The 27821-nt window shown below is 43.5% G+C and overlaps 4 protein-coding genes across 4 annotated transcripts; 1 reads left to right on the top strand and 3 right to left on the bottom strand.

Annotated features, from left to right (window-relative positions):
• The first annotated feature begins 8911 nt into the window (after positions 1-8911).
• On the top strand, positions 8912-10400 carry ufsp1 (UFM1-specific peptidase 1 (non-functional)). The gene is made up of 2 exons (XM_035783685.2): positions 8912-9091; positions 9184-10400. Exon 2 carries the CDS (start codon positions 9270-9272, stop codon positions 10035-10037), a length of 768 nt encoding a protein of 255 aa, XP_035639578.1. The 5' UTR covers positions 8912-9091; positions 9184-9269; the 3' UTR covers positions 10038-10400.
• Positions 10401-15847: 5447 nt separating this feature from the next.
• Positions 15848-17915, bottom strand: LOC118392058 (endonuclease domain-containing 1 protein-like). The gene is made up of 3 exons (XM_035783681.2): positions 17266-17915; positions 16511-16717; positions 15848-16380 (listed from the first exon to the last, which is right to left on the bottom strand). The coding sequence occupies exons 1-3, from the start codon at positions 17590-17592 to the stop codon at positions 16003-16005; spliced, it is 912 nt and encodes a 303-aa protein (XP_035639574.1). The 5' UTR covers positions 17593-17915; the 3' UTR covers positions 15848-16002.
• A 4579-nt stretch (positions 17916-22494) lies between these two features.
• Positions 22495-25152, bottom strand: LOC118392059 (endonuclease domain-containing 1 protein-like). Its single transcript, XM_035783682.2, has 4 exons — positions 24479-25152; positions 23806-24006; positions 23292-23564; positions 22495-22999 (listed from the first exon to the last, which is right to left on the bottom strand). Exons 1-4 carry the CDS (start codon positions 24770-24772, stop codon positions 22883-22885), a joined length of 885 nt encoding a protein of 294 aa, XP_035639575.1. The 5' UTR covers positions 24773-25152; the 3' UTR covers positions 22495-22882.
• Positions 25153-25763: 611 nt separating this feature from the next.
• LOC118392060 (endonuclease domain-containing 1 protein-like) lies at positions 25764-27321 on the bottom strand. Its single transcript, XM_035783684.2, has 2 exons — positions 27028-27321; positions 25764-26484 (listed from the first exon to the last, which is right to left on the bottom strand). The coding sequence occupies exons 1-2, from the start codon at positions 27319-27321 to the stop codon at positions 25903-25905; spliced, it is 876 nt and encodes a 291-aa protein (XP_035639577.1). The 3' UTR covers positions 25764-25902.
• Positions 27322-27821: the final 500 nt, after the last annotated feature.

Genomic DNA, 27821 nt, shown 5'->3' with positions numbered 1-27821 from the left:
ATATATAAGACAAAATACACATCATGACAAGAGAGACACCACAACCCTACTTAAAGAGAGACCTAAGACAACAACATAGCATGGCAGCAACACATGACAACACAGCATGGAATCAACACCACATGACAACAGCATGGTATCAACACAACATGGTAGCAGCACAAGTTAGGAACACATTATTTTAAATGATCAAATTTGAAGGAAACTTGCTAAGAAACAGGGTTCAATAGTGAAGTAGACTGTATAGACCATCTTATCACAAATTCAAACTACTGTATGTAATTCCTGTCACAATTCATTAACGCCATTGGGCCATTTGATTTTGGCATAATTTCAGACTTTCTATAAATATTGATTCAAAACAATGGAAGACCCAAGGTGTGAATTTCTCACCCACTATTAGTGTAAAATGTTGCATAGCAAACAGCTTGTGGGCACCTTGGATATTACAGGCTACAAAAGACAGGTGGTTTTACAAAGCACACCTTCACATGGGCATGCAGTGAGGCATCAAAGATAACCCAGGTGACTGGCTGTGCAGTCTCAATGTCTCTTAACATTGTCATGGCTCTCAGTCTGGACTGGGTCCATGGCTCGCTGAACTGTTTGCTCAAATCAAACTCTGAGCTGTTTGCTTATGCCTGAGCCAAAATGAGAGAGGGGGGAGAGAGAGAGACAAGGTACGTGCTGCGAGCCATGTGTCAGGGCTGGGGGCTGGGGGGGGGTCCCCGTCTTAGTGACTCCATGGCTGAGACCTACGTTGCCGTGGCATTAGGAATGATTTAAAAGGGAAAGAGGGACGAGCCCAAGGACACCCACCTCCCCTTGTTGTCAATAAACAAAGACAGCCAGGAGTCAGGGAAAGAGAGTGAGAGAGACAGAGGGAGAGAGAATCCACAACGTAGTAAACAGCAGCCGTGAAAGTGCATGGCGGCAGTCTTTCTCCCTGCCGACGGGAAGACAGCCAGAACGGTCTGCCTTCTGCAAGTCAGTCCACTGGCGCGACACAAGACAGGAAACTCACAGGAAAGAATGGTGGGACCATAGAGGCAGGAGCCAGGTCAGGGACAGTAAGCCTGTCGGAAGTTATTGTTTTCGGACCAACACCGGCGTCTGTCCGCAGTCGAAGAGTAATCTTCCAGTCGGGTCTGGCCTGGGACAGGTATCCACTTATGTCATGACCCCTCCAATAGGGATTTTCTGGGACAGGAAGCCCCGAAGTTCGTCACCACAAGAGCCGTACTGTGTCCTGCTTGTAATAACAGTAGCAAGTAGTTATTTAATACATTTGATGGGCCATGAGGAACGGGAGGACACTGACCTTTTGGATGTAAACAATGCTTCTGATAACTATCACAACTACCTCCCCACTCTTTAAGTCATTTTGTGGATGCCAGACACACTTCAACTGCATTGTATGTGACAATCTCACAGTTCCCTCCACACATTTCTTTAGATAAACTGGTCTTTCAACCGGCTACAGCGATCCTCTTCTCGCGCGATGATAAGTTGTATATTTGTCCATCTCTCCTCTATTCTGTTCAGTCTCCATTTCCGCCCACGAACAAAAAATGAAAAGGATGACACACAATAACCCGGTTAACTCCACCAGCACTCCCTCCTTCAATACTTAAAAACATTTTTACCAAGTTTTGTTTCCAGTTCCAGGGAAAATGGAAAACAAACAAGAACCAACAAGGCTAGTTCGTGCTGGTTCCGGCCCGGCACGCTTTGATTCCTCTACATGACATAACTCTCTCTCACCTCTTTAGTGTGTGGTATTCTATGGCCTGGCTGCCTTGGTCTCACCCTGACCTGCAGCCCAGGGCGTCATGGCGATGGTCGAGGAGGTGAGGCTCGTGCTTAACGCCACAATAAGGGAACATCTGCCAAAAGAGGAAATCTGACCTGCTGTTTGGCAGTCTCTACAACACCGCCTTTCCCTGTGGCCTAGCCGACCACCCTGACCTCGAGCCACCCCTGTTGATTGTTTATGGAAGAACCCCCCCCCCCCCACCCCCCACACACACACACAGCTATAAATACCTGGCGGCTCTTCAGCAAGAGGATTTTAATAGACTGAGAAGAGCCTCATCTACTCATAAACAGCAACTTGGTCGGAGACAGGTTCCACATCGCTAGTATAGCCTTTTTACTCTGGGGGGGAAACACAGCAGAGATACAGTATATTTGGTATTTAAATCTGTCACTCCTCCATAGACCTTTTCTGCAATAATAATGTGAAGAAATAATAGACCGTTATATTACTGTATGCTCCGAGACGGGGAGCCTACTTTTAGTATCATCCTAGGGTTTGGAAATGAGCCAAGTCTACTTGGGTCCCGAACTGTGCCAAAAGAGAGATGAAATCCCTATGACTGTAAGCAGTACAGGGCTGAGGGCTCGCACAGCTGTTCAAACTTCCCAGAAGCCCCGATCTCATAGCCTAACATGGCATAATAGAAAACACACTCCAGTCTAAATGACCCAATACAACACAGCTGTTTCATCTGCTCGTCCAGTGCCAATTCCCTTAATTCCTTTAACAGGGTGTAGTTGGTCAAGAAAGACAACACAAACACACGTGGCACTTGAGGCATGCAGGCAACACTATTCAATTGATCAACGGAACAAATCCAACAAGTGTCACAAACTAACAAAAAAGAATGGATCATTTCTTCAGGAGCTGTGGTTCAGTGGTTGGACACGCTTGATGCTCTCCTTAGCTATGGGGCCACAGAGTTCCCTATCTGAATAATCTTTTATCTATAGCGACATTGAGGCCCCGGTTCATTGACTGAACCCTGAGCTTTCTAACTACTTTAAGGATTTCATGGTTGGATTTGGCTCTATCATCCAAACTACGATAAGATCACCAAGTCTGATCATATCGGGTTGGGAAGGCTTCATGCTGTAATGAAAAGTCACAGATAAGGCCATGTGATTATCTAATGTGGTGTAGTCGCTTATTCTTTGTAAAAAAAAAATCCCATTGCATAGGGCTCAGACAATTACCGTATTATCGTGTAACCGACGGTTATGGATGAGACCATTATGACAATAAAATGAGTAAGTTCAGGAGTAAAGATTTGCTTAACAAGTCACATAATAAGATCCATGGACTCACTGTGTGAAATAGTAGTTTAACATGATTTTTATTAATGACTTCCTCATCTCTGTACACATGAGGTCCCTCAGTCAAGCAGTGAATTTCAAACACAGATTCAACCACAAAGACCAGGGAGGTTTTCCAATGCCTTGTAAAGGAGGGCACCCATTGGTAGATGGGGGGAAGAAGCTGACATTGAATATCCCTTTAAGCATGGTGAAATGACAAACACTTTGGATGGTGTGTCAATACACCCAGTCACTACAAAGATACAGGAGTCCTTCCTAACTCAGTTGCTGGAGAGGAAGGAAACCGTTCATGGATTTCACCATGAGGCCAATGGTGACTTTAAAATAGTAAAAGGAGAAAACTGAGGATGGTTCAACAACATTGTGGTTGCGCCACAATTACTAACCTAATTGACAGAGTGAAAATAAGGAAGTAGGTACAGAATTGAAAAAAATCCAAAACATGCATCCGGTTTGCAAAAATGTTTTCACTTTGTCATTATGGGGTATTGCGTGTAGATAGGTGAGAAAAAAAAGCGATGTAATCCATGTGGAATTCAGGCTGTAACACAACAATATGTGGAATAAATCAAGGGGTTATGAATCCATTCTGAAAGCACTGTAAATCACATCTGAAACTATAGACAAACAGAGTGTTTCTCCAGCAGACAGGATTTAAAGCAAATACGAAGCTACGGAGGGAAAGACATGTTTAGCCTCTCAGTTGTTTGGTAACATGACTGTTTTCCTTTCTTTTCACAATGGGGTTATTTTGGTGAAATTGTTGAAATTCCTGGCTTTTTCCGGGAAAGCATAGACCGCGATTTTATGGATATGTTCAGTTAAGCATAGTTAGATACATAACATGCACTATGTTAAAACATAACTCTGGCAGTACTTAATACATATTATTTAACAGTCTTTATTTAGGAATAAAATAGAAGTGTGTCCTAAGAGGGCATTTCCCCACCACACCACAACCATGGAAATAGTCAAACTGCCTGATCCATCTAACCACAGTATAGTTCACCACCTGTGGGTTTTACCCAGTTTAATTTCAAACACCACATGCTCTCAGGAATGATTATTCATCATCCCGACATATTCTCATCACATAGGTTCTTTTATCACTGCATTTTGATTGCATTATCTTAGCTTGACACCTGAAGTAACTCAAGCTCTAATCTTTGGAAGGCTGTCTAGCGATAGAAAGGTGACCCCTTCAATGGGGTTGTGTAGAGTCTGTAGTGGCCACATTGTGGTGTAAGGAAACAGTAATTGTCATTACTATGCAGTGGACACCAGCCATGCCAGCATGTCATTCACTAATCACCCCAAGGAGGATAACCATTAATAGCCTATCCAACTAGTGAATATAATTTTTCGATATTATGTCAACTTGATCTAGCCTCTCAGTCTTGTTAACATACAGTATGTGAAGCTGTGAGTTTAAAAGAGGAAAGTAAACTATTTCTAGCAGGGATGTGCCGGGCCAGTTTTCTAAGGTCCCACAGGTGGCAGTGCATGTCAGAGCAAAAACCAAACCATGAGGTTGAAGGAATTGTCCGTAGACCTCTGAGACAGGATTGTGACGAGGCACAGATCTGGGGAAAGGTACCAAAACATGTCAGCAGCATCGAAGGTCCCCAAGAACACAGTGGCCTCCATCATTCTTAAATGAAAGAAGTTTGGAACAACCAAGACTCTTCCTATAGTTGGCCCGCCCTGCCAAAATGAGCAATCGGGGGAGAAGGGCCTTAGTCAGGGAAGTGACCAAGAACCCGATGGTCACTCTGACAGAGCTCCAGAGTTCCTCTGTGGAGATGGGAGAACCTTCCAGAAGGACAATCATCTCTGCAGCACTCCACCAATCAGGCCTTTATGGTAGAGTGGCTAGATGGAAGCCACTCATCAGTAAAAGGTACATGACAGCTCACTTGGAGTTTGCCAAAAGTCCACTAAAGGAATCTGACCATGAGAAACAAGCGTCTCTGGTCTGATGAAACAAAGATTGAACAATTTGGTGTGAACGCCAAGAATCACATCTGGAGGCAACCTGGCACCATTCCTACGGTGAAGCATGGTGGTGGCAGCATCATGCTGTGGGGATGTTTTTCAGCTGCAAGGACTGGGATACTAGTCAGGATTGAGGGAAACATGAACGGAGCAAAGAACAGAGATCCTTGATGAAAACCTGCTCCAGAGCCCTCAGGACCTCAGACTGGGACGAAAGTTCAACTTCCAACAGGGCAACGGACCTAAGCACACAGCCAAGACAACGCAGGAGTGGCTTCGGGACAAGTCTCTGAATGTCCTTTAGTGGCCCACCCAGAGCCTGGACTTGAACCTGATCTAACATCTCTGGAGAGACCTGAAAATAGCTGTGCAGCGACCCTCCCCATCCATCCTGACAGATCTTGAGAGGATCTGCAGAGAGAAATGGGAGAATTTCCCCAAATACAGGTGTGCCAAGATTGTAACGTCATACCCAGGAAGACTCAAGGCCGTAATCACTGCCAAAGGTGCTTCATCAAAGTACTGAGTAAAGGGTGTGAATACTTATGTTAATAAGGTATTTGTGTTTATTATATATAGCATTAGAACACATTTCTAAAACCCTGTTTTTGTGTTGTCATTATGGGGTATTGTGTGTAGATTGATGAAGAAAACATGTATTTAATCAATTTTAGAATAAGGCTGTAATGTAACAAAATGTGGAAAAAGAGAAGGGGTCTGAAAGTGTACTTTCCAAATGCACTGTACATAGTAGTACATTCACACATACAGGAAGTTATGCCCACTGTTATCTATTCAAACACAGGCTTGTTCCTCTCTGTGAGACACTGGCCCATGCTTTCCAATGCATTTGTAGATGGGCACAGAGAGAGGGTCAGAGTTCGTAGTCCACTAAGATCGTCAGAGGGATGCAGCGGGCCTTACACCCTGGCCTCCAACAACACTGGCTCCCCCTGCTGGTACATAGTGGAGGTGCGGGCGAGCTCCATTCACCTGTTGTCGAGAGAAGTCAATGGCCTTGTCTGAATACCCATTCTTGCCTTCTAAATGGTAGACATTTTGGGTATGTCAAAAATGTAATGGCTTATTTGCTCCGTAAGGCTTATTTGATAGAATATACGTTTCGTAATGCTTAGGTTGTTACGAGTGTACTGATACAAATAGGACAAGTGACATCCCGTCAACTTTGAGAAAAAAACACTTTATATCGGATGTGTGCGCATGTTGTTCACACGCGTGTATCTGTACTCTCATTGGCTAGAATGGTCCCACCTGATCTTGCCTCTTCCCGACTGCCTCCGTTGACGTATTTTCATTTTTAGAGCGACCAATCGACAATCTTCTACGACTCTATTCAGGAAGAAAATCGTCATTCGAGACCCACGTGTGTTTGACAACAGCAGATAATTACATATGGTGACGCGTTGTACCAAAATTAACGAATGTCGGGAATCAACGAAATTGCGCATTAGATTTATGAATTCTCGGTATGGATGAGCCTAGTATGTTGATTTTTGTTGCTTACGTCATTCTATGTTCTTAAACAGTACGTTATCAGTAGTAGGTAGTACGGTTAGTACACAGTATGCATTTTTAGTAAGTAGTTGGCGAGACATATTTCAGACTCAGCTATTGTCTCTCAGTTGTTTGGTCCTAATCTAAATGACATGGTTATTTTATGAAGTGGTAATACGCGGTGTAGATTCATAATTCCATCTTCAACTGTAAAATCGCGAAAATAAATTAGATTTGTGCTATTGTGTCATTGGTTGTGAGCTCATATCCTAGCACTTAGTAAGTATCACCATTCATGCTGAGTAGAGAGAAGTGTAGCAGCCCCATGGCACTGACGGTGGAGGTCATAGGCAGCCATGTTGAATCAGTGGCTCCCCACTCACTTTGTTTCCTAAGAAACAAAAGCTATGAAACATGATACATATTTGTCTCCTTTAATGACCATCTGAGAGTGGGCTACAAAGTGGACTATAAAAGTCATGTTTTTTTTCTTCTGTGGTTTGCTATGTGTGCCATTTTCTCAAATAGAATGTACCCAAAAATATATAATTCACTACATTCATGCCACTCAGGACTCACTTCTTATAGTGGCCCTCGATGGGTATGACAGGTTTAACCCTTCTGACTATCAGGCTGCCACTGAGGATGGGGAGAGAACACATGCCAATAGAGAACACCAGTTTGTTGGAGTACATCAGCCATTCCCCATTTACCTGCAGGGGGTGAAGAAGCATTGGCTATAGGCCTACAACATCCTATAACTTCATATGTTTTGACAATTTAAAGAATGCATTGTCACTTAAATTGCCTACATACAGACAGAAACGTATTTGTCATTGACCATTAAAGACAGCCAAAAGAATAGTGAGACAGACCAAACTTTGTCATATAAAAGCTGACACTATTTAAATGTGTTATTTTTGTTTTTTTTCATTGCTACACTAGGCTACTTAATCTGGACTCACTGCCACAGCCCTGGGCTGGGTTTTCCAAAAGCATCATAGCACTAAAATCCTCTTTCGTCCATTTAGTTTCAATAGAATTAAGATTCTTTTAGTGCTAGGATACTTTTCGGAAAACCCAATCCAGACCAATTCAGATGTCAACTGCCATCTAATGAAACAGGTGCACAGGACAAATGTGAGGGTCAAGTGTTGCAATTGTGGTGGGGATCGTGATCCTTCGTTCCTGGAGTGCCCTGTAAGGGTGAATGAAATTGAGGTTAGAGTGGTCAAACGAATCTCCTATGCTGAGGCCATTAAAATAATTGAGATAACAAGTGATGCCAGTGAAGATATGGTAGTGGATATACCACAGCCTGTAGTAAATGTTTTCTGCAAGAAAAATATACCATGTGTATTAAAAAGGTGGATTTTGTTGCGTTCCTTGCCACAGTTATAAACTGTACAGCAAGTCTCGGAGGAAACTGGACTGTGGCTGCGGCAGAAACGTTTTTGGGACTCAGGGATTTTACATCTGAAGACTTGCAAGGGGTAATGGTAAGGGAAGACCCACCCCCCAGGTTCCCCTTGAGCCTGTGTAGGGATCAGATGTTTTATTTATTTTTAACTGAAAAGTTGTTTGATTTATTTTTGGTAGTTCCGTTATTTTCTGTTTCCATCACGCATCGTAGATGGCAGGATGCACATTGTGCGATCGCAAATATACCACAGAAGAATGTGAGGTTGCGAAAACAATGCCTCTCTCTTTTCGAATAATGATCTATTCATTGTATCCTAATTTTGCCTTTGGCACCTTCATTTCATATCATTTTACTTTTAGCCCGTCTATATCCCAATGTATTTCTGATTTTAGAGGACTTCGGAGACTAAATTGAGACATATTCTGTTTCAAAGAAAAGCTGAACCAACAACAAAATGTATTGGCAGAGGGAGGAATCTCGAGACGACCGTTGGAATATATATATACATATATATTTTGAGGTCATCGTTTGTCATTATCTTCTCCACACGCGCACAAGGTAGGGAGATCACCACCAAAGAACAATGTCATTTTTAGTAACAAAAACATCTGGTCGACTGTGAAAACGGTAAGACTGAGAAGTGTTAATTACTGCAATGCGTAATATCATACGGAATTTGACAGTTTATGTGGTAGGCTATATTACAAAATCATACAGACTAGATTGATCATCCAGGCAGGATCACTGACAGCCAGCTGTCAATCAATCATTTACAGGTGCCCGACTGTGCGCATCAGGCAAAAGAAGGGGGAGGTGTTAGGGAAGGGGGACAATCTATGTTTAAAACATTGAGAATGTGTAATCCATAAAATAGTGACCAATAACAAGCACCTACGCCGCTTCAGAAAATGTTTCCCACTAAGCCCAGATAGGAACTCATTCGTCAACTTTTGCGGATAGAGGGAACTATTTCAGCGAAGAACTGAGTCGCAGTTCTGACCAGACTGTAAACAACTCCACGTATGTTTTTCCCTGTACATCGAATAATATTCAAGGTTAAATGAAACAGGAAAACCGAGTAACACAATTGCACTTCTACCTGGATTTTTAAGGTTTAGATTGAAGAAGAAAATGACTTGCATCATGGAATGACAGCAGAATTGCCACATTGACAAGGGGTCTCAAGGATTGAAGACACATGGCTAATCTAGAGGAAAACATTTCTGAGCGGATTGACTGGGGTGAAAAGGCAGTGGTGGGAGAAAAACACAAAGGCACAGAGCTTAATGCAGATTGGACAGGGACTCTGCTGAATAATGCACACATTGGACTTCCTAGCCCAGCACCAGATGTTGTCAAATGCTCCCTAATATCTGGGGAGTGTCTCTACTTCCACTGTGGGTGTGATGGTCAGGACGACAGGGGCTGGGGCTGTGGCTACCGCACCTTACAGACCATGGCCTCTTGGCTGTGCCAGAGCTGGGCCCCACCACCACCTAAGGGCAAATGCAGACCCCCACCCAGCCTCCCCGAAATCCAGCACGCCCTGGTCGCAATGGGGGACAAGCTTGCCATGTTCGCTGGCTCTCGCGAGTGGATAGGGACGTTTGAGGCGGCCCTGGTCCTGGACTACTACTACGACGTCCCCTGTAAGGTTGTCCACGTGCGGGGTGGAGGGGTAGAACTAGAGAGAGCTGCTGAGGAGCTCCACCAGCACTTCCAGAGTCAGGGGTCTCCTGTCATGATGGGAGGCGACCGGGACAACTCCTCCAAGGGGATCCTGGGTGTGTGCACTCGGGCTGGGGGCCAGGGGAGCTACCTGCTGGTGATGGACCCTCACTACTATGGGCCCAGACTGGAGATGACGTCGGTGCAGGGGCTGGGGTGGGTGTCGTGGAAAAAAGTAGGGTCACTGGATCATAGCTCTTTCTATAACTTGTGTCTGCCTCAGACTTCCCGGAAATGAAACGGACAAGGACAGATCAGTGGGAAAAGAAGCGTTTTCGTAAACTCAGGCAGCCCAATTCTGATCTTTTTTTCCACTAATTGCAGCCAGATAGAATTCTTGTAAGGACTTAATTGGATAATCGCTTTGTTAAATGTCTGTTGTAATTATCTGAGAAAGTATTTTTAAAATAACACGTATTTGAAAGAGAACATCTGTTATGATCCACAAATAAAGATATGTTAAATATATTTCTACTGTCCTGTACAGCAGTAGGAACTGGTAGTGTATGAGTATAACACTATTGCCCTCTTGTGGATAAATGCAGACTTCATATGGTGTGAGGACATTACCATAGAAATAAAATCACTCAAGTTCTGTGTAGGGTTGCAAAATTCCTGGGGCCTCATTTATCAATCATGCGTACGTGCAAGTCTGTGCGTAAACCCAAGTGTGATTAATCAATATGAATGTTTCCTTCAGAGTGTGTTCAACTCTACCGATACTTCTGTCACAAACTGTTGTGTTACATTAAGTAGCAAATGTGCCTACTCTGGTCTTGGCATGTACTCACAGCTCACAGATACAGTGCAGGTAGACTGTGAGGGTTGTCTAGTCTACATGAGATTATTATGGATGGGAGAATATTGTATTTGTCAAACGACAGTCAAGCATCTATCATGTCACCAGAATAAGATTCTCAATATTTTTTGGAAAGGAGCATCAACTAGGGATGCATGATATACAGTTGAAGTCAGAAGTTTACATACACCTTAGCCAAATACATTTAAACTCAGTTTTTCACAATTCCTGACATTTAATCCGAGTAAAAATTCCCTGTTTTTGGTCGTTTAGGATCACCACTTTATTTTAAGAATGTGAAATGTCAGAATAATAGTAAAGAGTGATTTATTTAAGCTTTTATTTCTTTCATCACATTCCCAGTGGGTCAGAAGTTTACATACACTCAATTCGTATTTGGTAGCATTGCATTTAAATAGTTTAACTTGGGTCAAATGTCTTGGGTAGCTTTCCACAAGCTTCCCATAATAAGTTGGATGAATTTTGGCCCATTCCTCCTGACAGAGCTGGTGTAACTGAGTCAGGTTTGTAGGCCTCCTTGCTCACACATGCTTTTTCAGTTCTGCCCACAAATTTTCTACAGGATTGAGGTCAGGGTTTTGTGATGGCCACTCCAATACCTTGACTTTGTTGTCCTTAAGCCATTTTGCCACAACTTTGGAAGTATGCTTGGTGTCATTGTCCATTTGGAAGACCCATTTGCGACCAAGCTTTATCTTCCTGAGAGATGTTGCTTTAATATATCCACATAATTTTCCTACCTCATGTCGCCATCTATTTTGTGAAGTGCACCAGTCCCTCCTGCAGCAAAGCACCCCCACAACATGATGCTGTGTTTCACGGTTGGGATGGTGTTCTTCGGCTTGCAAGCCTCCCCTTTTCCCTCCAAACATAACGATGGTCTTTATGGCCAAACAGTTCTATTTTTGTTTTATCAGACATTTCTCCAAAAAGTACGATCTTTGTCCCCAGTTGCAAACCATAGTCTGGCTTTTTTTTATGGCGGTTTTGGAGCAGTGTCCTCTTCCTTGCTGAGCAGCCTTTCAGGTTATGTCGATATAGGACTTGTTTTACTGTGGATATAGATACTATTGTACTTGTTTCCTCCAGCATCTTCACAAGGTCCTTTGCTGGTGTTCTGTGATTGATTTGCACTTTTCGCACCAAAGTACGTTCATCTCTAGGAGACAGAACACATCTCCTTGCTGAGCGGTATGACGGCTTCGTGGTCCCATGGTGTTTATACTTGCACACTATTGTTTGTACAGATGAACGTGGTACCTTCAGGTGTTTGGAAATTGCTCCCAAGGATGAACCAGACTTGTGGAGGTCTACATTTTTTTCTGAGGTCTTGGCTGATTTCTTTTGATTTCCCCATGATGTCAAGCAAAGCGGCATTGAGTTTGAAGGTAGGCCTTGAAATACATCCACAGGTACACCTCCAATTGACTCAAATTATGTAAATTAGCCTATCAGAAGCTTTTAAAGCCATGACATAATTTTCTGGAATTTTCCAAGCTGTTTAAAGGCACAGTCAACAGAGTGTATGAATGAAGCCAGCGGAAGCCAGCCGTACCAATGTGTCGGAGGAAACACCGTACACCTGGCAATCTTGGCGCACTGCGCCCGGCCCGCCACAGGAGTCGCTGGTGAGACAAGGACATCCCTACCGGCCAAGCCCTCCCTAACCCGGACAACGCTAGGCCAATTATGCGTTGCCCCACGGACATCCCGGTAGCGCCCGGTTACGACAGAGCCTAGGCACGAACCCAGAGTTCGGTAGTACAGCGCCCTTAACCACTGCACCACCCGGGAGGCCCTCATTTTCATTATTCTGAGCAATGATCTTGTGAGTAAGTATTGTTGTTCGCCTATTGAAATTGAACTTCAGTTCAAGAAAATAAATATCTAGCCAGCTACTTAACCTTGTTGCCCAAAGCTAACGTTATAAGCAACCAGCTCGCTTTATCTGATTAGTGCGGCTCGACCACACCGGGTTATGTGTTGTGAAGCTAGGCACAAAAAGGATGAAGTTTGCCTTCAAAATAAAAGTATGTCATTGACAGTGATGCAAATGAATACAAATAGTAGAATTATGCAATACTTTTATTTTCAAGGCTAACCGCAAAGTCCACTATTGTGGCTAGTCCTTATTGTGGCTAGCTTCACATTTATCAAATAAGAACCGTTTTATAAATTAGGGTTATTTTAGATGATGACACCTAGCTATATAGTTAGCTAGCTAACCATAGCTACTGAAACAGATTGTCATTTAGTTATGCTTTTGCGGAAGAACATTGTTTGCATCCAGGAGCTAGCTAGCTTTTTTATGACCAGCATTGTAGGTGCGCGAGACAACTTTACTAGCATCATAGCATACATATCGATGAATTGTTGTGACAAATTAAATACGAGTGATAGTGTATCAATGTGTAATAACGGCGTAAAAAAAAATTATGAACACGTTAAATCATGTGGTGTGCAGTCATATTCAGGTCCTGATTGGTCAACCAGCTTATTTGACACGTCAAATAGTGTTAAATAGTATCTATTTTGACACGCAAAGATCCAAACGGTGTTCCATAGAAATCCTGGTTGAGAATGAAACGACAGAATAAATTAAGTAGTATTTGAGAATAGTTTCTACGTAATATTGATAAATGAGGCCCCTGGAACTTTCAATAAATTCCCTGGTTTTCCCGAAATCCCAGACCCCGGAATCAGGATGGAATAAGCAGGAAATCAGGGATCCTCCAATTTCTGGAAAACCAATATTTTCCTTTTACGTTCCAGGGAATTTTGCAACCCTAGTTCTGTGGCAGTAAATAAACCTTTAAAAGATGACTACAAAACTGGTGAATATAATTCCGGAATGTGAACACAGTAATTATCCAACATGAATTCTTATGGATTCACTTCATCTCGTACCAGATTATCAACATCCTTCTATGACGTTCAGTGCAGTCTGTCTCTGCATTCGAGAATATAAACCCGGCAAATTCTCCTTGATTGAAAATGAAAAGCTAAAATATCTTGAGTCAATAAGTTATGGCAAGCCTAAGTTCAGGAGTAAACATTTGCTTCAGTCACATAATAAGTTACAAGGACTCGCTCTGTGCAGTAATAGTGTTTAACATAATTTTTGAATGACTACCTCATCTCTGTTTATTTAATTTATTTATTTTACCTTTATTTAACTTGGCAAGTCAGTTAAGAACAAATTCTTACTTTCAATGATGGCCTAGGAACAGTGGGTTAACTGCCTTGTTCAGGGGCAGAACGACAGAGTTTTACCTTGTCAGCTCAGGGATTCGATCTTGCAACCTTCCTGTTACTCGTCCAAGTCTCTAACCACTAGGCTACCTGCCACCCCACACATACACATTATCTGTAAGGTGCCTCAGTCAAGCAGTGACTTTTGAACACAGATTCAACCACAAAGACCAGAGAGGTTTTCCAATGCCTCGTAAAGAAGGGCACCTATTGGTAGATGGGTAAAAAAATAAGCAGACATTAAATATCCCTTTGAGCATGGTTATTAATTACACTTTGGATGGTGTATCAGTACACCGAGTCACTACAAAGATACAAGTGTCCTTCGTAAGTCAGTTGCCGGAGAGGGGAAAAAAAGCTCAGTAATTTGGTGACGTTAAAACAGTTACAGAGTTGAATGGCTGTGATAGGAGATAACTGAGGATGGATCAACAACATTGTAGTTACTCCACAATAATAACCTAATTGGCAGAGTGAAAATAAGGAAGCCTCTACAGAATAAAAAAATATTCCAAAACATGCATCCTGTTTGCAACAAGGCACTAAAGTAATAATGCAAAAAAATGTGGCAAAGTAATTAACCTTTTGTCCTGAATACAACACATTACTGAGTACCATTCTCCATATTTTCAAGCGTAGTGATGGCTGCATCATGATATGGGTATGCTTGTAATTGCCTAGGGAGTTTTTCAGGTTAAAAAATAAACTCAATGGCGTTAAGCACAGGCAAACTCCTAGAGGAAAACCTGCTTCTGTCTGCTTTCCACCAGACACCAGACATTATGCAATACTTTTATTTTCAAGGCTAACCGCAAAGTCCACTATTGTGGCTAGTCCTTATTGTGGCTAGCTTCACATTTATCAAATAAGAACCGTTTTATAAATTAGGGTTATTTTAGATGATGACACCTAGCTATATAGTTAGCTAGCTAACCATAGCTACTGAAACAGATTGTCATTTAGTTATGCTTTTGCGGAAGAACATTGTTTGCATCCAGGAGCTAGCTAGCTTTTTTTATGACCAGCATTGTAGGTGCGCGAGACAACTTTACCAGCATCATAGCATACATATTGATGAATTGTTGTGACAAATTAAATACGAGTGATAGTGTAATCAATGTGTAATAACGGCGTAAAAAAATATGAACACGTTAAATCATGTGGTGTGCAGTCATATTCAGGTCCTGATTGGTCAACCAGCTTATTTGACACGTCAAATAGTGTTAAATAGTATCTATTTTGACACGCAAAGATCCAAACGGTGTTCCATAGAAATCCTGGTTGAGAATGAAACGACAGAATAAATTAAGTAGTATTTGAGAATAGTTTCTACGTAATATTGATAAATGAGGCCCCTGGAACTTTCAATAAATTCCCTGGTTTTCCCGAAATCCCAGACCCCGGAATCAGGATGGAATAAGCAGGAAATCAGGGATCCTCCAATTTCTGGAAAACCAATATTTTCCTTTTACGTTCCAGGGAATTTTGCAACCCTAGTTCTGTGGCAGTAAATAAACCTTTAAAAGATGACTACAAAACTGGTGAATATAATTCCGGAATGTGAACACAGTAATTATCCAACATGAATTCTTATGGATTCACTTCATCTCGTACCAGATTATCAACATCCTTCTATGACGTTCAGTGCAGTCTGTCTCTGCAGTAGAGAATATAAACCCGGCAAGTTCTCCTTGATTCAAATCACTCTGACTTGTTCTTGTTACCCAGAGGCCAACATGCAAATGAAGCTTCTGATCAAAGAACAGACATTGGGTTTTTAAATAGGACATGATTATTTTACATGGAGAAGGGTTTTACCACCCAAATGCTGCTATGTCTATAATCTCAAAAGGCTCTGAGTCTGACTGCACATGTGAGTGAGATTAGTTTTCTTACAAAAAGCTGTTTCTTGAACTAGGGGTTAGGCCTACACTTCACAATAGTTGTTATACATTGAATGGACAATGGAGGCGGAACAAGGTTTGAAAGATCATCTTTATTGCTTGTAAGCAACAACTCACCCACAGGCTACATTCATATTTTCAGAATCTACTCGATACAGAAAGTAGATGACAATGTAGAGGTGACATTGAGGCTGGCGTGATTGCAATCACTATCACAAGGTTGCTCACTATGAGTCAGGCACACAGTCGTTGTAGAAGATCTGGAAGTTCTTGTCCACGTCCATCCTTCCCCTGAGGAACTTCTCCAGGTTCTTCACCGGAACCTCCACCAGGTGGTTGTTGACGCGGTCATTCAGCCCGTAGGCCCCGAACGCCGGGAACTTGTACCGCAGGAAGTAGGGCGCGTTCTGGTCGTAGTCGGTGCAGCAGTAGGCCGACCACATGTACTCGGGAATGGCCACGCGGTCCAGGTTGTCACGGCGGATCATGTTCCCAGAGGTTGTGACCCCGGTGATCACGTAGGCTTTGCCACGGCAGTAGTTGTTGAGGCGCTTGCGGATGAGGTCCTCGTGCTCGGCCCAGGGCCCGATATTGAACTCACGGATCTGGGGCAAAAAGAAAGATCATTCCTGTTATTTCCCCATACTTCTTCTTCTTCCACCCTCCCCTATGTTTAAACAGTGTAAGGTAGACACACCAAACTAATTATTATATGTGCAGACTGAACCAACTTACCTGGGGCACCACGTTGGTCAGTGTGTAGGTGGAGGCCTTGTCCAGGGGATCAGCCTGGTGCTCGTCGGGGTTGAGATGCCCTCTCTCGTACTGGACCACGTCAGCATAGTCCTCCAGCACCGCCTGGCTGTCCTCAAAGTTCATGTGCATGTGGGAGGAGGACTGGGGGAACGGCTCCATGTTGCTACTGCCCTTCTCTGATGCCAACTAAGGACGGACGGAGGGTGGGGGGGGTGGGGAGTGAGTGGGTAGAGGATACAGACAGACAGAGAAGGGGGAATAGAGCCAGAGGGGGAGAGAGGGGATTTTGATGAAGAAATTATGATGAATTTAATTTGCATATGCACAATACTGCTGCCTACATGAACAGATTACAACAATGTCCTATTGTAACACCAATTCACACAGCCTGTGATGCAGCTAATATTAAACTCCTCATTTTGCCTAGAGCAGCAATATTGTCCTCACAGCTCGGCAAGCTTTACCTACTAGTGTATGGATGTCAGTCATCTGCATCCATGAGAGAACCTTTATCAAAACATGTTTTGAAATTACATAATGGGGATGCTGACTTGCTATATTGGAGCATATAAACATTGTTCAAAGGTGACATCCAACACACACACACACACACACACACACACACACACACACACACACACACACACACACACACACACACACACACACACACACACACACACACACACACACACACACACACACACACACTACATACACACACAATATTCTACCTGTGGCTCGAACATCCAGGGGAAGTCGACCCTCTTCTCGCCGTCGGACTTCTTGAAGGTATAGGCCGAGTAGACAGGGATGTGTTTGTGGGGGTCGTAGAGGGTGACGAAGCGGGGCTTGTCCTCGTAGCGCTGGCAGAGCTTCTTCAGGGAGTTACCGAGGAGGTAGCCCCGAGGTGGGGTTCCCATGTACAGGGAGTCCTTACAGCGCTCCACATGGTTAAAGTCCTCCACCACCCCGGCCTGGGACTCTCGCACACAGCCCAGTATCAGCAGGACCGCCAGGGACAGAGAAGAGTAGATGGAGAAGTGTTTCATGGTGACCATGTTAGCTCCTCAGTCTCTCTCTCTCGAACTGATCTTGTTTAGTTGTCTTGTTTGTCTCCCTCTGTGTCGGCATGTGTTCCCCTCGCTCCCTCTGCCCTTCACACACTACGGTTGCTACTTCGTGCGTGAGATTCCTGTCTCTCCCTTCACTCTTTCCCGTGGTAGTCTATAACTCTCTGTACAGTCTCATCTCTCTCATGAAGAGATACTCAGTGGGTCGGCCCATCTCGACTTCCCATTGTCAAGTCTATTTCCATATATTCAAAGTGGCGAGCCGGCCGTAGCAAAGTGAAGAGCATCAGTTAATGTTATCAGTGTTCGGCTTTCTTAGATTACCCAGGACTAGTCCCAGCTAAAGCATGACGCATTGGATAGATGTCTTATACTTGGTAATATGAAAACACAGGCTCTGTTAGGTCCTGAAAGGCTGTGTTTTTTTGTTATGTATCTCATGCTCTTTGCTCTGTAAAGAGGGACCCACGGTCACCTGTGTCCATCGGTGCAGAACGTAGTCGGAGCTGATTGTGATCTCTCCACTGTAGACTGCCTCTCATCCTATGAAGTGGAGAGATGCAAAGTGTGTGTGTGTGTGTGTGTAGATCTGTGGCTAGTCTTATCTGCTTATCCTCTCATGTAAAGACTGAGGTGTGAGCAGAATAAGTCTTTGTGCAGAGGTAGATTGGAAATGAAACTTCAGGAAGGCTCTGAAACAAAATGGAGGCCTAGCTGTGCCGTGGCAATTTCCCTTCAGACTTCTTGTGGATTCAATGATTTTCACTGGAATTAGTATGATGGGTTTCCAGTGAAGAAGTATGTGGAGGTACAGAAAAACAACATTCCATCCAGGAATTTCAGTGAAATCAGTAGCAACGACTTTGTTTTTATTTCTCCTCATTATTATTGGTGAAACCTGTCTGAATAGTTGCTGTTTCACTCAGTTTCTGTTGAATGTGGGAGTTGTTTAACACCCAGAGGTCGCATCACACCCCTTCCGTGCAGCAGCTGAATATTGCTCTGAATAAAAAGTGTTGTTAATGTATTAGTCATATCATAGCACGCGTTTATATATAGTACATCTGTTGTATGTCAGAAGAAGTGAGTCATCCAACTGTTCGGTGAACTTTATTCAATCAGAAGTACAGTGCCTTCAGAAAATATTCAGACCCCTTGACTTTTACCACATTTGTTTGTGTTACAGGCTGAATTTAAAATGGTTTAAATTGAGATTTTGTGTCACTGGCCTACACACAATATCCCATACTGTCAAAGTGGTTTTGTTTTTTGACATTTCACATTTTTTCAATAAAAAAATGAAAAGCTAAAATATCTTGAGTCAATAAGTTATGGCAAGCCTAAGTTCAGGAGTAAACATTTGCTTCAGTCACATAATAAGTTACAAGGACTCACTCTGTGCAGTAATAGTGTTTAACATAATTTTTGAATGACTACCTCATCTCTGTTTATTTAATTTATTTATTTTACCTTTATTTAACTTGGCAAGTCAATTAAGAACAAATTCTTACTTTCAATGATGGTCTAGGAACAGTGGGTTAACTGCCTTGTTCAGGGGCAGAACGACAGAGTTTTACCTTGTCAGCTCAGGGATTCGATCTTGCAACCTTCCTGTTACTCGTCCAAGTCTCTAACCACTAGGCTACCTGCCACCCCACACATACACATTATCACATACCATTATCTGTAAGGTGCCTCAGTCAAGCAGTGACTTTTGAACACAGATTCAACCACAAAGACCAGAGAGGTTTTCCAATGCCTCGTAAAGAAGGGCACCTATTGGTAGATGGGTAAAAAAATAAGCAGACATTAAATATCCCTTTGAGCATGGTTATTAATTACACTTTGGATGGTGTATCAGTACACCGAGTCACTACAAAGATACAAGTGTCCTTCGTAAGTCAGTTGCCGGAGAGGGGGAAAAAAGCTCAGGAATTTCACCATGAGGCCAATGGTGACGTTAAAACAGTTAGAGTTGAATGGCTGTGATACTGTGTTACTCCACAATAATAACCTAATTGGCAGAGTGAAAATAAGGAAGCCTCTACAGAATAAAAAAATATTCCAAAACATGCATCCTGTTTGCAACAAGGCACTAAAGTAATAATGCAAAAAAATGTGGCAAAGTAATTAACCTTTTGTCCTGAATACAACACATTACTGAGTACCATTCTCCATATTTTCAAGCGTAGTGATGGCTGCATCATGATATGGGTATGCTTGTAATTGCCTAGGGAGTTTTTCAGGTTAAAAAATAAACTCAATGGAGTTAAGCACAGGCAAACTCCTAGAGGAAAACCTGCTTCTGTCTGCTTTCCACCAGACATTGGGAGATGAAATCACCATTCAGCAGGACAATAACCTAAAACACAAGGCCAAATCTACATTTCCCTGGAGTTGCTTACCAAGAAGAGAGTAAATGTTCCTGAGTGGCAGAGTTATAGTTTTGACTTGAACATCTATGGAAAGACCTGAAAAAGGTGTTCTAGCGATGATAAACAACTAATTTGACAGAGTTTGAAAAGTTTTGAAAAGAATCATGGGCAGATGCTGCAAATTCCAGGCGTGGAAAGCTCTTAGAGACTTACCCAAAAGACTCACAGCTGTAATCACTGCCAATAGGTGCTTCTACAAAGTATTGACTCAGGGGTGTGAAAACTTATGTAAATGAGATACAGTGGGGCAAAAAAGTATTTAGTCAGCCACCAATTGTGCAAGTTCTCCCACTTAAAAAGATCAGAGAGGCCTGTAATTTTCATCATAAGTACACTTCAACTATGACAGACAAAATGAGGGGGAAAAAATCCAGAAAATCACATTGTAGGATTTTTAATTTATTTATTTGCAAATTATGGTGGAAAATAAGTATTTGGTCAATAACAAAAGTTTCTCAATACTTTGTTATATACCCTTTGTTGGCAATGACAGAGGTCAAACGTTTTCTGTAAGTCTTCACAAGGTTTTCACACACTGTTGCTGGTATTTTGGCCCATTCCTCCATGCAGATCTCCTCTAGAGCAGTGAGGTTTTGGGGCTGTTGCTGGGCAACACAGACTTTCAACTCCCTCCAAAGATTTTCTATGGGGTTGAGATCTGGAGACTGGCTAGGCCACTCCAGGACCTTGAAATGCTTCTTACGAAGCCACTCCTTCGTTGCCCGGTCGGTGTGTTTGGGATCATTGTCATGCTGAAAGACCCAGCCACGTTTCATTTTCAATGCCCTTGCTGATGGAAGGAGGTTTTCACTCAAAATCTCAGGATACATAGCCCCATTCATTCTTTCCTTTACACGGATCAGTCGTCCTGGTCCCGTCGCAGAAAAACAGCCCCAAAGCATGATGTTTCCACCCCCATGCTTCACAGTAGGTATGGTGGTCTTTGTCTGCAACTCAGCATTATTTGTCCTCCAAACACAACGAGTTGAGTTTTTACCAAAAAGTTATATTTTGGTTTCATCTGACTATATGACATTCTCCCAATCTTCTTCTGGATCATCCAAATGCTCTCTAGCAAACTTCAGACGGGCCTGGACATGTACTGGCTTAAGCAGGGGGACACGTCTGGCACTGCAGGATTTGAGTCCCTGGCGGCGTAGTGTGTTACTAATAATAATAATAATACTGATGGTAGGCTTTGTTACTTTGGTCCCAGCTCTCTGCAGGTCACTGTTTTCCTTTCTTTTCACAATGGGGGTATTTTGGTGCTCGTTGAAATTCCTGGCTTTTTCTGAAAAGCACAGGCTGGGATTGTATGGATATGTTCAGTTAAGCATAGTTATATTTGAACATACTGCATGTTATGTATCTAACTCTGGCAGTATTTAATACATATTATTTAGCAGTCTTTGTTTAGGAAATAAGTCAAAGACTATGAATACTTTCTGAAGACACTGTAGGAACATTATCCAGCACGATTTACATGATCTTTGAGGAGGAAAAAAACATAAATCCAACCATGAGTTTTGTCAATCAAGAGCAGCAATTTAAGAAGACTACTATAGTTAACTTGTTTCCATTGCAGGAAGTGTAAATTAAATGTAAGGAGTTTTGGGGAGGCAAAGGCCCACAGTGAGACCAGAGGTGTGTTTGGCAGGGCATAAAGTTCTGGAACCTTCAGGTAGAAAATCTCTGGAACTCCTCCAGCTTCTTAATGGTCAACTCCAGGACCTGGTGGATGAGTGAACGAACAGAGGAAGAGATGGATGAATGAACGAGTGAGTGAGTGAGTGAGTGAGTGAGTGAAGGAAATATATTTTTTATTTGCTCGTCAATTCGTTTTTAGCAACTCATCCCTTACAGGATTATTTGACACATTTTCACAAAAGTAATATTCTGTATGTAATATAACTAGATTTACCTCGTTGAAGGCGTAGTAGGTGAAGTCTGGAAACCTAGCTGTGCCGTGAGGATTTTACTTCACAGGCTGGATTGTCACTGGAGTTAGTATGATAGGCTTCCAGTAAATAAGATCGTTGATCACAGGAGGTTGGTGGCATCTTAACTGGGGAGGATGGGCTCGTGGTAATGGCTGGAGCGGAATTAGTAGAATGGTATCAAATAAATCAAACGCATGGTTTCCATGTGTTGGATGCCATTCCATTTGCTCCGTCCCAGACATTATTATGAGCCATTCTCCCCTCAGCAGCTTCCTGTGCTGTGGACGTATAGAAAAACCACATTCCATCCAGGAACTTCAGTGACACAAGTAGCAACGACTTTTGCTAGTTGTAAAGACCTGTTTGAACAGTTGTTTTACACATTTCCTGTTGAAAACCACAGGAGGGTTAGTGGAAGGTGTTAAAACATCTGCCTGAGGGGATGTCCAACCACATTCTCAGATCTCATATTCTAGAGTAGAGCACAACCAACCATAGGACTAAACCACAACCTCTATTGTCATGTTGTACTTTATTTGAGCTGGTATGTTATTTTCTTCACAGGTCACATGACACCCCTCCCACGCACAAACTGAATGTTGCTCTGAATAAGAACCTTGCTAATGCCACGTTATAGAACCCATTTTATGACAATATATATCAATTGTATGTCATAAGATGAACTTTATGTAAGCAGACACAGATGGAAACATCATTTTGGCCTACATGATCTATTCAGAAAGTATTTGGAGAGGGGGGGAAAAAAACATGAATCAATCTATCAATAACAGCAATTGAAGAAGACTGCTATATTGTTGACTACTTGTTTCCATTGCAGGAAGTGGAAATGAAATGTAAGGTCTTGTGGTTTGGGGAGGCAAGTCCACTGAGAGACCAGGGGACCTAATGCAGAGCAAAGGCAGGCGGGACACAGTCGTCCACAAAGATCTGGAAGTTCTTGTCCACGAAGGTGGACCTCTGGAGGAACTCCTCCAGTTTCTTGATGGACAGCTCCAGGACCTGTTGGATGAATGAACGAACAAAAGTGATGAATGAATAAATTAACGATTGAGTGAGTGAATGAACAAACAATTTCATATTTTTATTTACGTGTCAAGTCCCCTTTCGGGACCCATCTCTTGCGGGGTTATTGTATGTGATATAACAGTATATGAGAGTAGACGACACTAAGCCATCGCCCAAGACCTGCCAGATTGCTACATTAGTTTTGTTTGTTTTGACAGCGTCTTTGAGATTCTCTTTGTAATGAAAGGCACTATATAAAATACATCTATTGTTATTCTAGATTTACCTGGTTGTTCTCCTTCTCATTGAGGGCGTAGTGGGCGAACGCCGGAAACTTGTAGCGCTCATCGTACGGCGCGTTGTGGTCGTAGTCGGTACAGCAGTAGGCCGACCACAGGTACGTCGGGACCGCCACGCGGTCAATGTTATGGCGCCGGATCATGTTCCCTGAGGTGGTGATTCCGGTGACAACGTAGGCGGTGCCGTGGCAGTAGTTGTTGAGGCGCTTGCGGATCACGTGCTCCTGCTCTTTCCAGGTGCCAGCGCTGAACTCTCTGACCTTAAAGGCAGTGTTACTTCATACATAGGTGCCTGTTTATTGGTTGCTAAAGCTGGTGTTGGTATTTTACTTAGGTATGAAATTATTTCTGACTGGGATTTTAATTTAATTTATTTAAAAAAAAATGTATCTCAGTATTTAGTAAAGTATCTCAGTCCATTAACCCACTGTTATTTTTTTGTTCAATACATAATGTGACAGTACAATTGTAAGTGAAGAACTTTATAACAAAATGGCGGACCTGGGGCACCACGTTGGTCAGAGTGTAGGTGGAGGCCTTGTCGTCTGGGTCGGCTTGGTGCTCGTCAGGGTTGAGGTGGCCACGCTCGTAGAGGACGGCGTTGGTGTAGTCGTCCAGGATGGCCTGGGCGTCCTCAAAGTTCCTGTGCATGTAGCCGCTCGGGAACGCCTGCATCTCCCTGGTGTCAGAAACTGTGGACAGCTGGGTGGGAGACAAGCAAACAAACAATGAGAGAGCATGAAGGAGCGATAAATAGTGTCGTAGATATGGATATGAGATTAATGAATAGACTACGTTTTGAAACGCTTGCTCGCTGTAAAAAGGAGACTTTATGATCATTCAAATATTAGCCTATGAAAGGATGTGCAGCAGTCTGTACTTTTCATGATGACCATAGAGTATTGGCTTTGTGTTATTGAATTCCATTTAAATGATATAAAGAGTGAAGCTAGCGCTACATTCTTTCAAAAGCGATGGCAAAACATACCTTATGATATACTAGTGAGAGCCAATCAATATGTATTAATCCACTGGACTGGCATTACAGTGGCTGCATCGCAAATGGCACCCTATTCCCTATGTAGTGCACTACCTTTGTCAAAAGTAGTGGACTAAATAGGGGATAGGTAGCCTTTTGGGATGCAACTATTGACTTGAAATGTCTCCAGGTTACCTGTGGCTCGTACATCCAGGGCACGTCCACCCTTTTCTCCCCGTCGGAGCGTTTGAAGGTGTAGGCGGAGTAGATGGGGACGTGGTTGGCCGTGTCGTACAGCGTGACGTAGCGTGGCTTGTTGTTGTAGCGCTGGCAGATCTTCTGGAGCGAGTGGTCCTCCAGGCCCACGGGTGGCGTCCCCATGTACAGGAACTCCCTGCACTCTGGTGAGAGCTCCTTCTCCACCGTTCCCTGGACATCCGTCATCGCCATGGTGACCAGGAGGAAGGCCTGTGCCCAGAGTGGGGCCATGGTGACTTAGCTAGTCTGTCTTTCGGTCTCTCTTGGTTACCCCTCGGTCTTTCTGTCCCTCTTAGTACTTGTGTGTTTCTGTACCTGCCCTGAGTTCTTGGTGCCGGCAGCTCTAAATGAGAGGTACACCTGTGTGTCAGCATTAGCGCTCCCTAATCTGGGCTCACTATGCAAAGCCATGCACACCTTCTCTATCAGCTGACTTTAGCCGCCTATCATTGACAACCTGAGTTCTATTGAAATAAAGATATCATTGCTAACCTGGTTCCAGATGTCTTTGTGCCGTATTGCCAATCCTTATCGTCTTTGGCATGACAACAACTATAGAAGTTGGCAATACAGCACAAAGAGACCTGGGACCAGGCTAGGCTATTGCCAAAACCTGATGGGTTTTTGTTATTGGTGGCCCTGGTGGTATGACTGGACTCCGCTGGATTGAAACTTCTAGTGACTGATGACAGAAGACTGTCACTCCAGAACGAGTGGTTCCTAATCAAGTGTTTTTTTCTGAAGAGTACTAGAGAATTAGAACAGAAACCACACTCAGCTGAGCTCGCTCTGAGGTGACAAGTTCCTCTGTGTTTGTGGTTATGCAGCATGTGGTAGGTTCAATCTCATCCTAGCAGACTCTGGTTACTGGACTCATAGATGATGGTCTTGTTATGCTGCGTGACTATGTAACGTTGTGTTGGCGACATGTGGGACTCGGGCAGTGACTTGTTGGGAAATCAAAGAGCCCTTGCAGCAAATTTGTATTTCCCCTTGAAAGCGGAAACGAAGGTCATGTACCTCAATGACATGAGTGAATTACTTCTGTCAACGACCCATTTGCTAGTAAAGGTCATTGAAGTGTATTTGTCTGCACATGTGTGTATTGTGCATAGGATCAAATGATTGGTGAATGTAAACTCTTGATATGTGGGCTAATTTGGTGTTTTGTGGTATTAATATTGTCATGGATTAAATGAAGACAAACAATTCATTAAACATATAATGTATAATGATAATGCTTTATTGGTTAGTAATTACATAAATATCATCATATCATTTATATTTTCAGTGGCAGGAACATCTCCCTCGATCTCTCTCTCTTTTAAAGATTGTCTCTTGACATTCACTCTCATAACCGTTCACACTTCAGGGACACAGTTTCCATTGAACAGCTGAAAGTCCTGATCCACAGCCATCTCTCTATTCACCAACGCCTCCACGCTCTTCGTCGACGTCTCCGTGACCGCGTTACCTACCACGTCATTAAGCCCGTAGGCTGCATAAGTAGGGAACTTGTACCGGAGCTCATACGGCGCACCGAGATCAAAATCAGGACAGCAGTAGGCTGTCCACAGATGTTTGGGTACCCTCACCCGGTTAACGTTACCTCTCCGGATGGTGTTCCCAGTGGTGGTGACGCCACTGATGATGTAAGCCGTTCCACGACAATAGTTGTTGAGGCGTTTGCGGATGCCCTCCAGGTAGGGTAGCCAGTGGTGTTGGAGGAACTCCTTAGCCTGGGGAACCACGTTGGTCAGGGTGTAGGTCGAGGCCTTGTCCCCAGGACTGGCCTGGTGCTGGTCGGGGTTCAGTTGGCCACGCTCGTAGACGACTGCGTCGGAGTAGTCGGCCAGCACCGCCTGGCTCTCCTCTAGGGCCAGGAGGCTGGAGGGAGAACCGGGGAAGGGCTGCATGTTACCCGTCCCAGAGCCAAGGGACAGCTGGAGGAGAAAGGAGGAGATGGAAGAGGGTTAGAGCGATGTCAGCGTGTGATTACACAGACAGAAAATAGGTACAACACAGTATATGAGCCAAGAGGAGAGCGAGAGAGGGGTAAGAGTGCAACAAATCATTTCAGATAGAAAATGTGAACAGGAATATCATTTGTTAATACTATGTGACAATGTGTATCTACTACCTAGACTTTGTCACAGGGAAAGCTGTTCATTGTGAGGGCAATTTCATTGTGCGTCATGCTTATCAAGACGAGTAAACCAGCAGGTCAGAGCACTAGAGGGAATGTTTTAATGTGCTCTACTGTCTACGTATCGCCTTAAAGCCCTATTCTCCCCACTGTAGCAGACGGTCTATTCTTTGATCGACTCACCGACTCCTCTTCTTCAGTTTGATTTGACCAGACTTCAATAGCACAGACCATTGTGTCTCTAATGACTTTATCTGTGTAGACCATGGAGATGCTTGATCTCGACCAGAGAGACCTATCAGTATAGTTTGTAACAAACAAAAAAAGTCTAGGCCCTTACCTGTGGTTCGTACATCCAGGGCAGACCTTCCCTGCTCTCACCATTGGAGCGTTTAAAGGTGTAGGCGGAGAAGAGGGGGATCCTGCCTGCTGGGTCGTACAGGGTGGCGTAGCGCGCCTTGTCCCCGTAATGCTGGCAAACCTTCTGGAGGCCCCGAGTCCCCTGGAGGCCCCTTGGGGCCAGGCCCCTGTACAGGAACTGGCTGCATTCCCTGAAGGAGGAGTCCACGCTGGAGTTTACTGGGGGAGGTAGAGGAAGCAGGGCCAGAGCCAGGAGCACACAGGACAGCAACATAGTGCGGTGTGGATACACTATCCTGTCTGTCTGTCTGTCTGTACCTGCACCGGACAGTTAGTGTGGCTATGGACGAGAGAAGGAGAATGGGAGGAGGGAATAGGGAGGGAAGGAAGGAAGGATGGAGGGTAGGAGGTGAGATGAAGGGAGGGCTTCCAGAGTAGGTGATGTCATGATTTCTTCAGCAGGTCTGAGAACAGTGTTTTAGAACTGTAGAATAGAACTGGTGAGAATCATAAACCCACTGATAGTATGCAAAGAAGTGACTCTCATTCAGCCAGCGCTATCTGTGTGCAAGCATTGGGTTACCATGGACGTGTGGTTAGTCCTAGTCGACTCATGCACCATGCCTCTACCATTGTTTTTACACTGCACCGCGTATGTCCCATATTCCATGCAAATATTGGCTGTGAAACGGCATTGAACAGAATATTTTTTATTACGTTACAACATTACAGCTGTAGCTTACTATGGTACTTTCATTGAAGCAGTATACTGTA

This window comes from Oncorhynchus keta, chromosome 13 (assembly GCF_023373465.1).
Source record: "Oncorhynchus keta strain PuntledgeMale-10-30-2019 chromosome 13, Oket_V2, whole genome shotgun sequence".
Lineage (NCBI taxonomy): Eukaryota > Metazoa > Chordata > Actinopteri > Salmoniformes > Salmonidae > Oncorhynchus > Oncorhynchus keta.
This window is presented reverse-complemented; position numbering and strand designations above follow the sequence as displayed.